Raw genomic sequence first — 19059 nt, 5'->3', positions numbered from 1 at the left:
AACGCCCCCCTCCCCGAGTGATAAATGAATCACTCAAGTTACTCCAAAAATAGGATATGCGAGACTGACATCAGATGAAACATAACCTGACTTCTTAATTTAGGATTTACTCACACATCTGTGAAAGAGTAGAAAGCCACAAACCAGATTCCTTTCCTGCTCAGCGCTCCGTGGCCCAGGAGCATGTGCGGTGAGGGCTGAAGGCCGGCCGCGCGTCCCTGCCGCTCCCGGGGCAGCGCCTTGCGCAACCCGCCCGGCCCCGGCCTCCGGCCGCACGAAGGCCATGGCAGGGCGACTCGCTGCCTCTGCGATCCCCGCTCGGCCTCGAGGTTTTATTTTTTTCCTTAGCGAGTCGCGACGCGCGGCCAGGCGGCGCCGCCTGCCCGCCCGCCCCGCTCCGAGGCGGCTCGCAGCCTTCGCGCCGTTCCCGCGCGCCCTCCATCCCCCCCCCCCAACATTCGTTAACGGTTAACACCGCCCCCCCACACATTCGTTAACGGTTAACACCGCCCCCCCCCCAGCATTCGTTAACGGTTAACGCCCCGCGCGCCGCCGCGGGAGCTCCCACGGTCCTCGCAGGGGCCTGGCCGCACGCTGACCCCATCGGCCGCGCAGCCTCCCCCGGGAGCGACGGCCGCTCCCCTCGCCGTCCCCCCGCCGCCGCCGGCTCGGCCGGGCCCGCCCCTCTCCCAGTCTCCTCCGCGGCTCCTCCTCCCTGGGCCAGGCGGAGCCGGAGCCACCGCCGCCGCTCCTGCTGCCGCCGTCTCTCGCCTCTCCCCGCTGACCGAGGGCACCGGTGCTGCTCAGCGGGAGCCTCCCCGGCCCGTCGCCGCCCGACCCCAGTGCCTGCCGCCGCCTCTGCTGGGGCCGGCGCTGTCCGCGGAGCCGCCATGAGCTGGGGCACGGAGCTGTGGGTGAGTCCCCGCTCGCCTCTCATTGTGTCTGGGATTCACCGCCCTCCCTTGTCTGCCGCGGCGGCTTCCCGGGAGGCTCGGGGCCGCGGCGCTTTGTTCGCCGCCGGGGAGGGGGGCGGGGGGCGCGGGGCGAGGCGAGGCGCTCGGGAGAGACGGGCCGCGGCGGGCGCCGGGCAGGGGGCACCCCGCGGGGGTCGGGGGGGTGGCCACGGCGGCAGGGCGACGCTGGAGGGGGCGCCGGGGAGGGGGGGCGGCGGTGGCGTAATCGCTTGGGGAGGGGGAGCCGGGGAGGGGCGGGGAGCGCCCTGCCCGGGCGCGCGGGGGCGTGCGCGGCGGCTCGCGCAGCCATGGCGCTCGCCGCGGGGCGGGGCGGGGCGGGGGGGGGCGCACGCGGCGCGGCACCTCCCCCCCCCCCCCCGCAGACCCCTGACGGTGGGAGCGGGCGGGGCGGCCCCGCGCGCCCCCTCCCGCCCTTTGCCTGAGGCGGAGGGAGCGGCGGGCCCGGCGCGGCGCGGCCCGCAGCCAGCCGTGTGTCCGCCCGCGGCCGTGCCGGGCTGCTCTTCTTCGCCAGCTACGGAACTGCTCTGACAAGTAAATCATTTTGAGTTGTCTCCCCTAATTGAAAGCAGCTTATTATACAGCTTTGTCTCAAAGTGTAGCACAGAGCGCTGGTTAATACCGTATCGTAATCGTTTTAATACGAAGAATTTGCAGCACGGAGACAGAAAGTGTCTGTGCTGCGTTACATCTCTACTTTTCTTACATCTTAAACTGTTCCTCTGACGATTTTGGCTCTGCCGAGGGCAGTACAGAAGGGGGGGCTTCTCTGATGGGGAATCTTCTGGAGTGAAGCACTGAGATGTGTGCCCACAGATGGAGGTGTGGGATTTTTTTTTTTTTTTCCTACTACGTTTTCCACTGTCGTTACTATAAGCGAAGCTGAATTGGTGACTCTGGTCGGGGGAAAGCTTAAGAAAAAAAAAATATCTAGGATGATTTAATGTCCCCATTTTAAGTGCTGTCTGCCCTTCGTTTATTTATGAAGACTAAAGATTGTGAAACACACACTCTTGCTCTCTCAGGGGGGAAAAAAAAAAAGATAAAGCTAAATATTGTAGCTTGAAGTCTTTTCAGGAACTCTTAGTTTGGCCTTAGCATTGTACCTTTCAATTTTTTGAGGGGTATCCAATCCTTTATGGGGAAGCTTGGTCTCCTGTAATGTCGTCGTATGGCAGGAGATGGGCTTGTAGCATAGGGCTATTGATCTGTAGAGAGAAGCAGAGATCTGCTCAAGACCAGGATTTGTGGTTCCCTGCACCAGGGGCTGCGGCCTTGCCATCAGGCTACACGTGTGAGATACAGGAGTCATGGGTCAGCGAAGCTCCTGAAGCCTCCCAAGTATTGTGGCTCATTATACAAAGTGGAGATGTAATAGCTTTGCATCAAGTCTGCTATATGGAGAAACCTGCATGGAAGATATTTAGGATTACTTTTGTGTTAGTATTTTGTGTGGTGCCCAGTACTTAAGTAGGAATCATAGGCATGGTGAGAATCCAGGTAAAATAGGCTTGTGAAGTACTGACAGCACTCCTCGCAAAACCGAAATAAAAAAAAAATAATTTTAACAGTAGTAAATAAAATACATGATTTGTATTGGCAGCATAAGTATGTCTTTGTAGATCATGCTTGTGAATACTTCACATGAGAGGTTATATGTCAGTGTTTTGGAAGAATAAGGGTTTGCATTTTAGGAGAAGACTGATGTATGCTCTTGATCAAGCGTGCATCGCTTTAGAAAACAGAGTTTTAGCTTACTCATCTCTGCTCATTTTGGCAACCTCTTAGCTTTATTTTCTTCCTTCAGCTTGTTAAGTTGTTGTATTCTGTCTTGTATTCAGTTTTGTAAGAAAGTGTTTATCTTCCTCCTGTATTTAAGGAAATATATACAGAAAGGTGGATCTTGACTACACGCTTCCTTTGGATGACAGGCATTTTATTCATGGTGTCATGCAAAGAGCTGAACCTTATCCCGACATACTGGCATTTTTTTTCCTAAGTCACTAATTCTATCTTTTGTTAATTTGAGGAAATCATATCAGAATTTTTAAGTTAAAAGTTACTGGATACTTTCATTTCTCTTCCAAATTAATGTAGTTTGTGCTGGATTCAGTGGAGATACCAGCAACTTTGTTAATGAGGTAACTTTATGCGTAAAATACTCTTAGTAACTATGCAACCAGCTTCTGATAATACAAGTTTTGTATTAATATGTCTGTTTTAAATGGATTACTTTTTTCTGTTGAATCTATTTTTTTTAAAATGTTATCTGCTATTGAGTACTATAAAGCAAACTCTTTCCTTTTTCATAACAAAACAAATATTCAGTGCTCCTCTTGCTGATTGAAAAGCATGTCAAATCTTAAATTATTTTGATATCTTTTGATGGGAAAATAAAGATATTTTGACATCAGGCATAAAATTTATGGGGAAAAAAAAGCTTCAATCTAGGTTAAGAACACAGGGAAAAACTAGTATTAGTGGAGCTTCAAAGACAGGGTTGTGAACAATGTGTAGATAAAAGACGGGATGTGTTTGTGTTATGTTCTATCTTTTTCCTTAATCTTTCACTATTGCTAACATCATTGCAGCTTCAGAAGGCAACCAAAGCTGTGCTGGAGATGCTCATGGCAGCAGGGCACTTGCAGCTTGTGGTGTTACAGTCTCCAGCTGCAGAGAGCTGTTCTGCATAGGTTTACTGGAGACCTTGAGCCTGAATTCTCCCTTCATTAGCATGTACACCTGTGGTAATGCAGTAGGATTTTTCAGAATCTAGATGACAGTATTTCTGAATGTTGTTTAATAAACATTTACAAGTATGCATGAGGTTTCTCTGATAGGCTGAGGCAAATTTGATGATTTGGTATATGGTGTTTTACAGTCTTCTTAACCCAGCCTTCTCTAATTGAATCTCTTCATGCTAGTTATTGGTACTTTATGCTGCCTGGCAGTACTGAATTATTTTGTTACATATGTTTTTTTCCTGGAGTCCTTTTCTTGATAAAGAAAGAAATGTATGTGGATAAATTTGGAGAGAAATAAGGATCCAGGTGAAGGTTAAGGGATTAGGACATCAACTCCTGTCTGATATTTATGTGATGCTTATTAAATATAACTCTTCTGATATTGAAGTACTGCATGTGCTACCTTTATTTAAAATATCTTTCGCGGTTATATCAGGGACATGACAGTGGAAATGTTTTCTTTGATAGGTCAATATTTTCTAGTTGTTTAAACATTGTAGCTGCTCTTTCTCTTTGGAGATTCTGGGGGTTTTTGTTTTTCAGTCAGCCATTTTACAAGTACACCACCACTCTCCAAAGTGGGTGTGTGTTGGCCAATATATATACATCTTGGGTGGGCTGAAGTGGTTAGATGCACTTTATGCCTTTCAGTATGTGTATTGGCTAAATTGCGTGCACTGTCCTGTATCACCGCTTCCAGTTGTGCATGCGTTTCCTTTGACAGTATTGTATAAAACAAAGTGAACGAATAATAGTAAAATAAATGCTCATTTGTTTAAGCTACTGTATAATTAGAACTGCTTTATTCTGCGACTTTTTCTCCACTATATGAAACATATTTCCCTTTTATGCTTTTTTTGTCACAACCACAGTTTTTCCATCAATTATGAAAGTTTATTCCACAAATAGTTTTATTCTTATTAGTGCATTTGTTTCTGTGATCACTCTGCAGCGTGTTCTTTATGTATATCTGGACAAAAGGGAGGATACTTTAGGGAACTGCCTTGTGTGATAATCTTTTCTTAATGGTTAGAACAAAGCAATGAGGCCTGAGAAGTCTGTATCCCAGTCTTCTGTAATGCAGTTGAAACTATATTTTCTGTGAATTTGACTGCTCTGTACTTCATTTTCCTATATGTAATATTTAACTTTTTTCTAGGTAATACTTGTATTCAATATTCAACATAATACTTGTATTCAATATTCAATATTCAACATAATCATCTGATGAAAGAGGACATGTGATAGCAAAGTACCACTACTGCACTTCACTGGTAAAGGGAAATTGCTGCTGTTGATTGAAATAAGATTTTTGGAGATTTAACTTTTTAATGTGCTTTTTTCATATGCAGTATGCTTATGTTCATGAGCAGTAAGAGAATTTCCACAGTGCAGTCCTCGACAGACTTGCATACTTGCTCTAGTCTCCAAGGCAAGACTAGATAAATGGTAGTAAAATTAGTTTGTAGCAAACTGAAATATATGGAAATAAAATGTTGGGTTTTGATTTTTTAAAGAATCTGTTCAGCATGATCCTCTCTTTAGCATATATGTCTCTACTTTTAGAGTTCTTTTTGAATGGTTATAAAGCATACAAATAACATTAATTTCACATTGCTTTGACATTAAAGGCTCACTGAGCTTTGGAGACTGGAGGATGGTCGTTAGTGAAATTCTTGGCTTAATGAATGGAGGCAAGTGAAACTCAGCAGGATTGGCACTTCTGTTTAATTAAAGTAGCTTCCTTAAATATTAGAGGTTAGTGTTGTCTCTTAAAAAAGTCACTGGAACCTTTACCAGAAGAAAGACAGTGTTTGAAGGGATGATTTTCAACTTTTTTGATGCATGTTCCCTTTTTTGGAACTTGTGTTAACCTCTTAATGGAAGTTGGTTGGAAAAGAGGTTGAACTACCGTGTCACAGTATTTTCAGTCTGTAAAACCAATCTAGCCATCTGTTTCTCACCTCTTGATAAATATTTAAAGCAGAAGTTATGCGGAAGGCTTTTGTACTAAGGTTTTATGTTTAAAAAAAAAAAAAAGCTATAGAAGATTTAATGATAATATTGTCTTGAGCTCCTTGGGGCCAGAAGCACGCCCTTTTTTATAATTAAGAAACCACTGGCACCGTACAGTACTATTTTAGAAATAAGTTACAGTTGACCAAAGAAAGATCAAAGTATGCTTTGTGATGTGCTGCTCTTAATCTTCCCCTAAACAAAATTCATTCCATGCCTAAAACCAAGTTTTGTTTGCAAAAATACTGAATCATCTTCAATTGTATCAGTAGTTTTTTGAAAAGCTCTTGAAAACTTTCACGTGGTACTGTTGCCTGTCTGGTGCATTAGATTTGCTTGTGATCCTAAATGGCATATTCTCTTTGCATAGAGGAGGATAAATTGTGTATGGTGATGTTGTCTGTTATTAAAAATCTCCAAGTTTAGTTGTACGGAAAATATCCATGGAATGTAAATACGAAAAAAACCCTGACTTTAAAAGCTAACTAAGTATTATGTAGCATGTTTCTTTTGTAATATTGTTTCTTATTTTTATGTTCAATAAATTTTATTGTAGATCAAAAATCAATTTTTCTAAAGGGTTTCAAAGCAATTTGATATTGAGAAACCTTTATGTACAATTAATGCAAGATGATGTGGTTATGTAGTCACTGAATTGTTAACATTTTTTTGAACAAAAAAAATTGAAAATAATTCTACAGATCATGTCACGTGCAGAAATTCTTCTTTGGTTTTGAATATTAATGTTTTGTAAACTTGTTTTTCAGTGTGCTAACCTATACTATGTTAAAATAATATTTTATTTGGTATGTAGATGCTTGTGAGATGAAACTTTAATGTTTTTTTCGCAGATTTCTTGTTTGACTTTAGTGGCAACCCCTATTAATTTAAAGAGCGCAAGTAGTAATCTGTATGCATTCCTTTGTCATTCAGTGACCCCTGTTGTGGTCTGCAGGTGTGTGCAAGGAATATGTCTTGTGGCTAAAGTATGAAATTGTACAGATTTCCAGATGCATGAAATGACCTCTGACATTTCTCTGCCTTGAGTAAGGTGTTGGATGAGATGCTTAACCTCTGTTAGGTTACAGTCTGTTTCACCCAAGTGTTGTGCTGCTTATCTCATTTTTGTGAAGACCTCTGAGATTTCCACATAGAAGTTATGTAAGGATCGAGTAGTTGATTATTATATGTGTAGTGACTTCTGTCTCAGGAATGAAAACAATTATATCAAGTCTTAGTTAGAAATAATATTTATCTGTATTTTTCCAGCAATTGTCTAGTTCATAAACATCTGACCTTTTTACTGTTTTTTCCAGGAAGGAGTGAGTCATTGTCTTGAGACTTTTTTTTGTCAGTTTGTTTTTAATGTTGAACCTAATTTAATTTAAGGATGCATACAAATTAGTTCCTTTGACTATCTGTTTAGAAAGTATTTTTTTCAGTTTTGAAAACTATCACTTGATCACTATTAAAATGGCACCTATTCTTTTATTTATGACCTCATTTGTGTGTGTATTTGGAAATGTAAGTGCTTTTCAAGGAAGTTTGCATAAACATACATAGGATTTTTCTAATATGGGATTACTGAACACTGCAAAAGTGACTCTCATCTTCCTTGTTATTTATTTATTTATTTATCATAATTTACTCATTATCATTATTTACTCATAATAAACAATCTGAGAGTTGGCCATATCAAAAATCTGCATGCTACAGTTTGCAGTTTGATTTTTCTGAGTAAGAATAGCAGGAGGTTGCTTGAGATTACACAATCCCAACAAAGCAGAGAACTTTAAAGCGTGTACCCGTCAAAATAACGTCCGGAACATGATCCTTTGGAATTGCAAAAGCGTGGGTAGAGAAAAGTCTATTATCAATGTGTTTAGGTTTCAGTTCTTGGTGAAGAGTGTCTACGTATGTATGATATGGGCTTTGGGCTTTTGGCAGTTTGCAGTTAAATGCTTGAAAACAAGAAGTTTGTATATAATTATTTATATAGAGTTGTCATTGATGCTATAGACATAGTGAAAAAAGTGCTACAGGAAAATGTCTAAAGGTTCATTTGTATTTAAATTAATTCTTATGCTAGCTTAATTTAGGTGAAACTCTCTGTTAATACAGTAGTTACATTCCTCGTTCCTTACATTTGCAGAACAGCCTTTTAGCATGCTTGGTGAAGCCAGTAATTGAGTAAAGCAGGTTTTTTTTTTTTTTTTTATGGAGGGGAAGTTCTTTAACACATTACAGATTAGATTTTTATTGTTAATAGCACACGTACATACTTTTAAAGTAACTTGAATTTTTTGTTGATGGAAGAAAAAAATCCCTCAAAGTCCAGATATGTTTAGTTTTTAACTTGTGTTGGTGAACAAATTGTTCAGTGAAAGCTGAAATTCCAGTCAGCTTGCTTCATTTTGCCCCTAGTGAGTTTACGTACCCCAGTCCCAGTGCTCTCTTGGCAGAAAGTATATAGATTCAGCCTCTGATACATGACAGTGCTTTAGCTGGATGGGAAGAGGGGAAAAAAAAAGTATTATAATAATGAAACGCAGAAGGTTTTCATTAAAATGCTGACCCTTTACACTGACTTATGTTTATAGAATTATCTGCAATAAAACTCTTAGAGTACTTTTTTTTTTTTTTTTTCCTTCACTGCAAGTTCTGTTCTAAGAGGAGAGTGATAACAGTACTGCAGTTCATGCTAACTGACAAGAACGAGGGCGGGCTTAATTTCAAGCGTGCTTATTTTTCTGTTTATATCTTAATAGTAATGAAATTTGAAAGTTATGTGTGGGATTCATTAATACCTTTTCCTTTTGTTTTGTCTGTAGTTAGAATTCTGCTTTGTGACTTAAGAAAGAAGGGCATTTGACTGCTGAAACTGCCTGCTGACATTGTGGTTTGTGCATTTATGCATGGTTCTGTTCCTTTTTACATCTTTCAGAGAAATGTAGTCTTGTAGCGGCATCAAAAAGCTAATATTGTGAGGCCTGAATTTTTCTTGTTTTTTGCTGTGCACATCTTGTGTCATCTTGGTCAAGTAAACTTACCTTTTTGTCTCTGTTGTTTGGTTTGTCAAATTGTAATAAAGTTTATTTGCATCAAATTAATATTGTAATGACACTTTCCTTTGCAGAATACCTTAAGATTCTTTAATGTGCAAGTGCAAAGCAATAGAGTGTTTTAAAACATTATATGCTAAACCAAAAAGCACCAAATTCTAGCAACTTTCATCTAATTCTCTTTGATCAGATTGTCTGCTGGAAAGAACCATTTAAAACTCTTCCTTGTAAAGCCTTTTTTTTGCTATCTGAATAACTTTTGTACAGAAAGGTTGTGTCGTATATTTAAATAGTAGTTTTGAAGCTATTTTGAAAGAAATTTGTTTACAATATTTCATCAAATATCACTTGAATGGGTAAAATCTGCTAGACAATTTGCCATTTTATCAGTATTTTTTTCATGTAATGCTTATGCTTATCAAGTATTTGTTTAGGAGGCAGGTGCTGTGCAAATGACTTGTCGTAGACTGGTACACAAAAAAATACTCCAGCATGCCTTTTTTTTTTTTTTTTTGTAATTTTGTATTAACAATATTTTTTCAGCGTTATGCAATGAAATAACATTCACTTCTTGATTTGAATTTGGAGTGTTAGATATGTACTTAAGAACTTTTGAAATATGACAGCAATTGCCCTGGAGAGTCCAGAGGCGGCCTTGCTTTTCACATATTTGAGGAAACCAGCTAGGAGCGAAGGTGATGAAAATGGGTGTTCTTTATGGATCTTTATGGGCTTTATAAATCCTTTGGAAGAGAGCACTTGAGTGCAGGTTTCTTTCTCATGATGGGTGCCCAACTTACGTGGATGTGAAAACCTCACTTTGCAAACTCTGGTTGATAGATTAATTCAAGAGATTTTCTTTTTGAATATGGGTTAAAATTCTTGTTTTTCAGTTGCTTAATTGCTTTCAAAGAAGCTAAAATGTGTTACTTTTCTAACAGTATTTTCAAATAAGCATTTGCCAGAGGAGACATAGGGGTTTTGTGTGGCAGTGAGCAGGAAAGTAACTGATACACATGAAACCAGGACAGTATCCACACTATGATAAAGTTCAATTTTTTTTGCAGCAGAGAAATATTCTGGCAGCGGTGGCTTCAGTGTTTATGTCCTGCACTCATTTTTTGCTATAATAAATGGCTAGATTGTTCCTGTTTCAGCTATCTGCTGTGACTTCTAGTTGGCCTGCAATTTTTTTCCTGTTTATAAGAAGTAGGTCACCCTTTAAGGAATATTTAAGATATTTGTTGTCTGTAATCACTATTTGGAATGCATTTTATTGTTGTTTGCATTTATTTAGTACCTAGAACCATTAATCACATGATAGGATCCCATTGTGCCATGCTTGTATAAACAGAGTAAAATCACCGTCCCTAACTCAGTTAACTTTCATCTCCAGCAGAAGATGGGTCAGTGACTGGTGCCAAAGTTCTGCAAAAGCAAGTATCTTTTAGCACGATGGTTAGTGATGTTAATTCCTCATCTTAACAGTTTCTTTTGGTAAGCCTTGCAAGCAAAGGATGGCAATGAGGGGGGACCTTCTATAAGTTTGCAGGGAATTGGCTCATAAACAGCCTAAGAGAGCACTGAAAATACTTGTTGAAATGTACAGGGGAGTGTTGGGGGTCTCATGAAAGGCAAGTGTTGATGCTTTGGATGATGAGGTAATAGAGCTGGAATCAGCCAGGAGGGCCCTTGAAAGTGAGGTCAAGAAGCTAGTGTTTGATATGATAGAGAAGGATGCAGAGATGGGTAGAGATAACACTCAAGAAGCATTGAAAAAAGAGATGGGTGGACAACGGACAAAGATTGTATCTATTGGAAGGGTTAGAAAGAGCCTTATTTTCAAGAAGCTGTGCAGAAATTGTTAACAAGTCTTAGGATAGAACATGAATTTGAGATACAGGAAAGAGATCAAATGCTCAAGTGAAATAAAATTTAAAGATTAAGACCTCAATTTATAAAAGATACAAAACAATAAAATGCAGTGGCTGAAAGAAAGATGATGTACATTATCTGGGTTTTAATGAAGCATTATTTCCCATAGTTTTTCAGTCAAAGCTAAATCAAGTAAGTGATTATTAAATTGAAAACTGTGAAGGCACATTAATGAGGACTGATAAAGATTTAGTTATGAAGAGCCGAGTTCTTCTAGGAGCTCCCTTCTCCACTTAGATCTGTTTTTTTATTTAGGTCCTAATGATGTAAAAATCTTGACTATGTATTTAATTAAACCAACTACGAACAAAAGTCTTGCAGAATCAGTGAAACTTATTAACGTGCTTGAGGTTAAGTGTTCTGCACAAGGAGCTTTCCAGAGCCAATTTTCCAAGAGAGGTAGTAGTTGGAAAGTTAATGAAATTTGAACATGCTCTGGTGATATTGCAGTAATAATGCATTCTTCTAGGTAATCTTATGGAACGGTCTGAAAAACATTTTTATTTCTCCCCCTGCCCATCCCCCAAAACGTGCTTCTGTGGTAAAATCTTGACTTATAACTTTGCCTCTGGACTTCTTGGCTCTACCTGTAGATTGTAGTTGCTGTGCTTTGTTATCTTAATCTGCAAAAATTACCAATGATTTCTTATTTTAATTAATTATTATGAGTCAGAAAATCATATTTCAGGCTTCTGAGCTTTGACTTCTGGAAGCTGAGATTTAGTAGAATATGGTTATAAGTTGGAAATTGGATTTAGGAATGGTGAAAATTTTACTTTCGAAGGATTCAGAATGAACCTTATTAATAAAAAGTGTAATTTATCTCAATAACTATGTTTTCTTACCATCTGGGGGCTTTATTAAACAGTAGATGGTGATGTTTCTGAGATCCATGCAGTACAGTCCAGATAAATTTTTGATGCGAGATAAAATGAATGATCAGTATTTCAAACACAAGTTTCAATCTTTACCCTTAACTCCAAAAGGAGAGCTATTCTTTCTCTGAACTATATACAGACCAGTTGGGAGTACTGTTATTAGTTTATCTTCATTGGATGCTGGGAAACTGAGAACAGTGAATTTCTAACAACCACCTTATATAAAAGTGTTTCTTACAGTCTTGATAGACTATTTGTAGTACTATGTACTTAGCATTTCAAACTTTTATTATGCAGACGTAACCAGACCGTAAGTCAAACCTGAAGCCTGTGGCTTTCATGACTGTTTTTCTTCATTAGGTCATTGGAAAAGAGGGTTCCTTTTTTGCTGACTTTTGTTCATTTGTGGGTAGAGGATCATGTTCCTGTATCTCCAAGTAAATCTGACAGTTGTTTGGATGTTGTCTGCAATACTTTCATGACTGGTACCAGTTATTCCATTAGGAGAACAGCATAGCTTTTCATAGTGTTGTTTCTTCCTAGTCTTTTCTTAAATTGTTGCATCCTCTTGTTCAATACAATACAGCTTCGAACTTGTTAATAATTTTCAGTAGATTTATATGTGACTTTTCAGTAGTTAATTTCACCATATGTCTATCAAGGAATTTGTTCTCTTTGGTTTTAGTTATATATTTTATTCATTAATTATTGAGGAATGAATGAGGTATATTTTTAAACCTTAGTTCTATAAATTTGGTCATGATAAAGAAATGCAAAGGAAGAACAGAACACTTGCAGGCTTCATCTGTCCTAAAGCAATTGTAAAGTGTCAAATGATAAATTTCATCTGCCGTTAAGGGATTTTTGGTTAAGTATGCAAAATCTCCAGTCACAAAAGTACATAGCAGAAAAGGCTTTTATCTCTCCAAATATGTATTTTTTTTTTAACTTGCCCCTTTTTTCAGTTGTTTGGACTGTCTTTTTATGTTGTTTTTATTTATAATCCTTTTTTTCTTTAGTGTTTCCTATAGTTAGTTCCTTCTGTAGCCACCAAGCTTTGGTATTTTGCTTCTTTTCTACACTTGAATCTAAAGAGCCTCATTAATTTCTAGCCATAATTAATAGTTTTTTTTTCGTGTTTCTTGTCAACCTCAAAGCTATTTTCTTGTGCTTATGATTTGATTATCAATAAACCTCAAAATGCTGTGTGCAATTTTAGCGTTTTATGTCATTTTAGTTCCTTAGTTCCACTTTTCATGGAAAGAAGTTCTTATTAGTTTTAATTTAGTTTAAGGAGGTTGGAGTTATTCACAGATTTGTACAGAAAGCTGCGAATGGATTTTTCTTTGTATGTTTAAGCTGTGAATATGCATCTCTTATTGAATTTCATGACTGACTGCAAAAAAAGTCAAATTTTGACTACTGTTTAAGAAATTCATTTAATTGCTTTAACAGCGTCAGTTTCTGTCTCCTGCTCAGTATTAAATTCTACTTGTATGCAGATTCAGAAATCAGAGATAACTGTGCAGACATGGTGAAAAGTCTGCTGTGTAATCTTTCCAGTTTTGTTGTTTGTTGCATTTTGGGAAATATTTGCAGCGTGGTAGAAAACGGGTTTTTGTTTGTGCTATTGGGTTTTGAATCCTGGGTTTGCGAGGTTTGTAACGCTCATGAGTAAAAAATTTTTTGTATTAATCAAAATGCTTTATGTAAGCTTAGTTAAAAGTATGCTAGATTATGCTAGATTATTAATATATGCCATCTCATGACTTTAAAATGCAAATAGAACAACATAAAATTACTTAAAGTGACAATGGAGAATCACAGCAGTTTAGAGAGTGTTAGTTAAATTATTTAAAATTACCATACATAGTTAGATGGTTTCAGTTTTATAGTCAACTTGTTAAGAAAACTCTTAAAAGTTGTATTCAGTGTAAAAGCAACACTTTTCTGGTTTTGTCATTATTTCATGCTTTATTCAATATTTGAGGCTGTTTCTTAGAACTTACTATTTCATAATAGTACCTGCAATGTAGATTATTTACTGAGATTTTTCACTCACTGTTTAATATTTTGCTGTTTTATTTCCCTGAGGGTTTAGTGAAATGAGTAGATATTAAAGATATGAGTAGTACTTTAGGTTGAAATTACTTTGCTTTCATAAATACTTAGGTTTTCCGTATAGGACATAAAGAACGTATGATGTGACAATGATATAAAATACAGGAGATGCTTCCACATCTTTAGGTGAAAAAAAGACTGACACTTTCTTTTACTTACAGATAGGTATGTAGAGTGAGTTTTTTATGTGATTCTTTGGCTAGAACTAAACTAAGTAGAACCTGGATTTTAAAGGGAAATACTAGGATTTGTAGTGAGGTATTCTGTAGACTTGTAATTAAATTTTGAACTATGACTCCAATATATTGTTGTGCACTATCCTACCGTTTTGTCTTTTATTTTGCCATCTTTGCCTGCTTCAATAATACTGGAAAATCATTAGGGTAGAGAGTTACTAGTTGTTTACTGCAGTAGCATTTTTTCTGTGGTTGTCAGTAGTGGAACAAACCGCTTTGTGCGGAGCATAGAATTAAAGTAGTGCTCAAAATGTTGCTGTTAATTTGAATTCCCAAAGTATTCCTTGATTACGGTGGAGAGGAGTTTCTCAGTATCTGCCCATTGAGTAAACAGTTAAGTCATGTCACTAAGGTAAATTGTGCAGAAGAGGCTTAAAGGAGGAGTTACAAGGGAAGTAGTAGGTGGATGGAACACTCAAAAATTAGGTTGGAATATGATTGGAAATTGATCCTGAGAAATGGTGGGCAGAGGGGAGAGAGACATAGCAAAGACACTTCTGTTTCTGTCACAGATACAGTGCTTGATGGATTTGATTTATAGCTTTCTGACCTCCACTGTAGTCCAGTACTGAATATCTTTGCATTTCTACTAGTTTAGACAGGAGTGAAATAACAGCAGGAAGTAGACTGCTGTTGAAGTACGTTTTAATTTGTAGATTGGCTGTGTGATTGGCTCTTGATCTTAAAAGAGAAATGGATGCAGTCTGATGTCATTATTGCCAGATGTGACCATGCATTCTTCTGCCTTGAAAGTGAGTACTATTTACCATGTGATTGCTTCAGAAATATTTGCACAGATTATGCCATAGATTTGCGTACTTTCAGTATTAAAAGTCTTACTGTGATGTGGAGTATATTTATGGAGCCTGTTGCCTTTTTAATACTGGTACAGCTCCTGCCCTGGATTATGGAAACAATATGAAACTGAGCTGTTTTGAGTTTGGGCTTTTGGAAGGAAAATGGGTAATGTAGCTATGACAGCTTAGAAATGTGGGTTTTTTTTTTTTTTTTGGTGCATGAAGTTTGTACTTTCCTTTTGTATATGCAGCTTCACTGCATTTTTTTCCTTTTGTTAAAGGCACTACTTTTCTAATGGAACTGTGCATGCTTATCGTTTAATTGCATCACTCTGATAATTTCCCTTAATTCTAGGTTTTTGGGAAGGAAAAATATCTTGTTAACCTGGAAGGAGAACACTATGGATACTTATTATTTGAGCTTGCGAAGAAAGTACTTCTCTATTAGATACAATTGTTTTATGAATAATTTTAATATTTTTCTTGTAGTGCAGGTTAGGATCCTGCAGTCTGTCACAGTGAAGTATAAGAGGATTTCACTGTGAATTTTCTAGGCTCCTATCCTAAAAACTCTGAGATAAATTCACACAGCAGAATCATGTTACATTTTAATGTTAGTTATCTGAATCACAAAACTTTGAAAAATTCCATAGTTTTGAACATGCCAATACTGACATCTGTTTTCAATTTAAATTCTTTATTCAGTTATGTTACATGTTACTACAAATCTTGCTTTAAAAACAGTGAGTGCAGTGGATTTTGTTGAGAAGATAGGATCTCCTTTGTTTTTTTGCAAGGTGTTATCTGAAGCAGAAGGTTGGAAAGCCCTAATTTACTTCCACATTAACTCCTATTAAGTATATGGATCTTATTTTAAATTCAAGTTTAAAAAATACTCACTCCTCTTTAGAAGATACTAAGGAAAAAAGGTGTGGCTTCTCTATACCTTCTTTTGAACAGTAAAATATTCACAGGGGATATTGAAAGGGAAATTTCTTCAGCTTAGAGCTCTTTACAGGAAAGTCCACTAGTCTATTGAGGTGACAAACACAAAGCATATGGTAAATGAGTTAACGGACTGGCCTTTCAATTATGTTAGCTGTTTACCTAACCAGACCCCTGTGATCTCTGATCTTCTGAAGTGTTGAACAGCGTCTAGTCCCGTTTAATGGGAAGTGAGTGTGCACCTTTTGAATACCAGGAGCAACAAAGGTAGGGTATGTGCCTATTTATCTTACAGCTATCTGATGGGAACTAATAATAGCACTAGGAAATACCTTATATTCCAGTTGCGTTCAGTGTATTACAGTGTACCCAGATCAGCAATTGTGGGAATAGTTGAAACAACCTTGGGAGAGCTATGGTTAACGAGGAGATTGTGTGCATCTCTGTGCATGTGTTTAAAGAATTCATGTTTGCCTTAAGATCTGGTATTTATTATTTTGGTAACAAATTCTGCAGGTTTACTGGCTATTTTAATTGCATTTGCTGTGGGAAATACTCTGAAATGCTTTGTTGTACTATGTGTACTATACAATATGGTAAGGACTGTTAAAGTTAACACCAGGACGTGTTTGTTTTATTCCTGTGCTATAGATATTGAGTTCATCATTTACTCACTGTTTAGAAAGTGTCTTGAAAGATATTTTAAGGAATTACTGACTTCACTTTAATATTCTACAAAACCTGCACCTTTAATAAAAATCAGTGAGGAAAGTTAGGGTTGTAAGGGATACACCTTGCTCTATACCTGTTGAAACTGTGAAGGCAGTTCTGCTGATAGTAGTAGGATTCTGTGTAGTTATTTTCATACTAGGTTTGTCCTAACTGTCAGAAAAATAGACAGTTTGATACAACCTATACCAAACAATTAACTTCTATCTATTTATGCACTGAAGTACAGCTTAAATCTACATTTTTAAATGAGAAACACACAAAGTTGACTCTTCTGAGTGGGATTTTGTGCACGCTACTGGTTAAACATTTTGCGATTTTTACATTGGTTAAAAATAGTAGTCCCAGAATTGCCCTTGACGCTTATGTAGCTGGGCAAATCAATACAAGTAAGTGGTATTTAGGTGACAGGGAAGTTGATGCTCTCTGCCCCATGCCTTCCTTCCTTCGCTCTGTCTCCCCCCACCCCCAGCTACCTGAAAGTACTTGTTTATAATTTGTATCACTTGTTAATGCTCTTAATGACAAACAGGAGTGTTAAGAAAATTCAAAAAAAGAAAAATTATTAGCTAATTGATTACTTTAAAAAGCATTGATGTAATGGTTGACATTTGAAAAACTGCAAAGAAGTGTTAACAGTTTAACCTTAGAATTAGTCTGCCTATTAATTATATAGAGAGTTAAAACTGCAAATGTTTTAGGTTTATTTTTAAAGAATTTTCTGAATTATTGAGTTTAGAGCATTATGTGAAGATAGGCATTTCTACAGTAACCTGTAGGCTGTGAAGAAACTGGCCTGGACTGTTGTTTTATGAAACAACACCCTGTATTATTGTTTTATGAAACTAACATTGAGTTAGTTTACAAAACTGGCATTCTGTAAAAAGTGTTTTTAAGTCTCAGTGTTAATTTTGGCTTCAATTTGCAAGTTCTGTGAACTTCTACATTCTCTTTACTTTCTGGAAGCAAACACCCACTTAAGACTTGCCTGCTTGAAAAAGAGCATTGGGATAATTCTGACTAATCAGGTTGATTAGTTTGTTTTAGCAAGCTTATGTTGCAGTATGTTGGTGCTAGGGCAGCGTGCAGAGAGATGAAAGGAAATGCTCATCACTAGCTTCTAGTAATAGGAGTCAAAATATCCACAAGCAATTGCAGTGTTTGTTGGCCTGATAATTTTAAAGGATATGTTTTAACTCATGAAAAGAAGTATTTAATGGCATGAATTACCTGAGTAGATACTTTCCACATTGATTATTTTTATATAGTTGAATGAATCATGATGTTAAGCACAGTAAAATTGGTGAAAATTGAATTTTAAATTCCCCTTTTTGCCATGTTTTCTCCTCTTTAGTGTTTGCTAAATACAACCCCACCCCACCAGATTTCAGGATTTTTGTCCAGAAGATGATTTAAGTGCCCTGGTAATAAACTTTACTTAATCTTTATGAAAATTCTACATAGTACTTCAGTCAGTGTTCTCTTTAATTGTTTATCCTTTTTTTTTAACTCAAAAAGCAGTTTTGTTCTGTACAGAGGCTTATTTCTTTCGGTGATGTATTGCAGTCTCTTACCTTTTGAAGAGCCTTATTGTGCTTCTTCTCATTGTTAACCTTCTAAATCCTTCTTGTCCTCAATTTTTTCTTTTCTCTTACTGAAATTAAGTTTTACATGACAGAGTGTTTTACTTTTCTGTAAAGTTTGCAGTCATCTTGGCTTTTTGGTAAGTACAGAACTATGGCTCTAAGTAATATGCAAACTAGTAGTTATTTTACCTGTCTCTCATTTCAACTCAGTAACACTTTCACTAAACAGTGAGTGCCGTGTAAGCTGGATGTCTTGGTAGTGCAATTGGACAGATTGTGATATAGCCTGTGCGAAGTTCTGTCTGTACATGTAAGGAACAGAGGCCAATAACTTGAAATGAAATGACTGTGTCCTACAGAGTAGTGGATGCAGATTCATAGCCACAGAATGGGCAGCAAAGCTGGTGGAGCTTGTTCTCTTCTGAATTTGTTATTTAGAGCACCTAGACATTCCACAATAATAATCCCTTTGCAGAACCTTTACCTTGCCCCTGTTGTTTCTTCTGTACCTACCCCCTTATCATTTTATCTCCAGGGTAATTACTGTCTCCTTCTCCAAGAAAGCCCTTTCCCTTTGTATCATCTGTACTACTCCCTCCTTTTCTTGAGGTCAGTGTTTTAAGTCCACTCCTTCAATTAATGGAGAGGAAAAAAGCAGTACATACTTTGCTGGTTAGATACTATGCCAAATAGGCCACAGCAGGAACTTTACAGTTAACCCTTCTCTGAAGAAGTTAGCAGCAGGTAAGATCTCTTTCCTGTTTCTACATGTTTTTAGAAAACGGATCCTTTAGATTGCAAAAATAGACTGCAAAGTCAAATATGCAAGAGCTGTAAAGTGTCAGGCTGCTTCCTCATTCAGCCTCCTTCTATGGATGCATTTTTAATAGCATTCTGGAAATATCTATGATTTTTGTAGGAGAGCATTTCGAAATTTTTCATTTTAAGTTTTGAGTAATTTTACCAATGGATTGCTTACTTGTACGCAAAAATGTTCACCCTGTAAATTGAATGTAAACCATATAGTAATAATCTTTTC

General features: G+C 37.9%; 1 protein-coding gene across 4 annotated transcripts in view; it reads left to right on the top strand.

The window, feature by feature from the left end:
• Nucleotides 1-266: 266 nt before the first annotated feature.
• Nucleotides 267-19059, top strand: part of FNBP1L (formin binding protein 1 like) — a 61602-nt gene continuing 42809 nt past the window's right edge. For 2 of the 4 annotated variants that reach the window (XM_068952460.1, XM_068952459.1), the window contains exon 1: nucleotides 569-914. In XM_068952460.1, the coding sequence (XP_068808561.1) occupies nucleotides 891-914 (24 nt within the window). In that variant the 5' untranslated portion in view covers nucleotides 569-890. Of the gene's footprint in view, nucleotides 915-19059 lie in introns of all 4 variants that reach the window. The other 2 variants (XM_068952461.1, XM_068952462.1) reach the window with 2 other exon arrangements.

The sequence above is a fragment of the Struthio camelus genome, chromosome 8 (assembly GCF_040807025.1).
Source record: "Struthio camelus isolate bStrCam1 chromosome 8, bStrCam1.hap1, whole genome shotgun sequence".
Classification (NCBI taxonomy): Eukaryota; Metazoa; Chordata; class Aves; order Struthioniformes; family Struthionidae; genus Struthio; species Struthio camelus.
The sequence above is the reverse complement of the archived record's forward strand: the minus strand, read 5'-3'. Positions and strand labels throughout refer to the sequence as shown.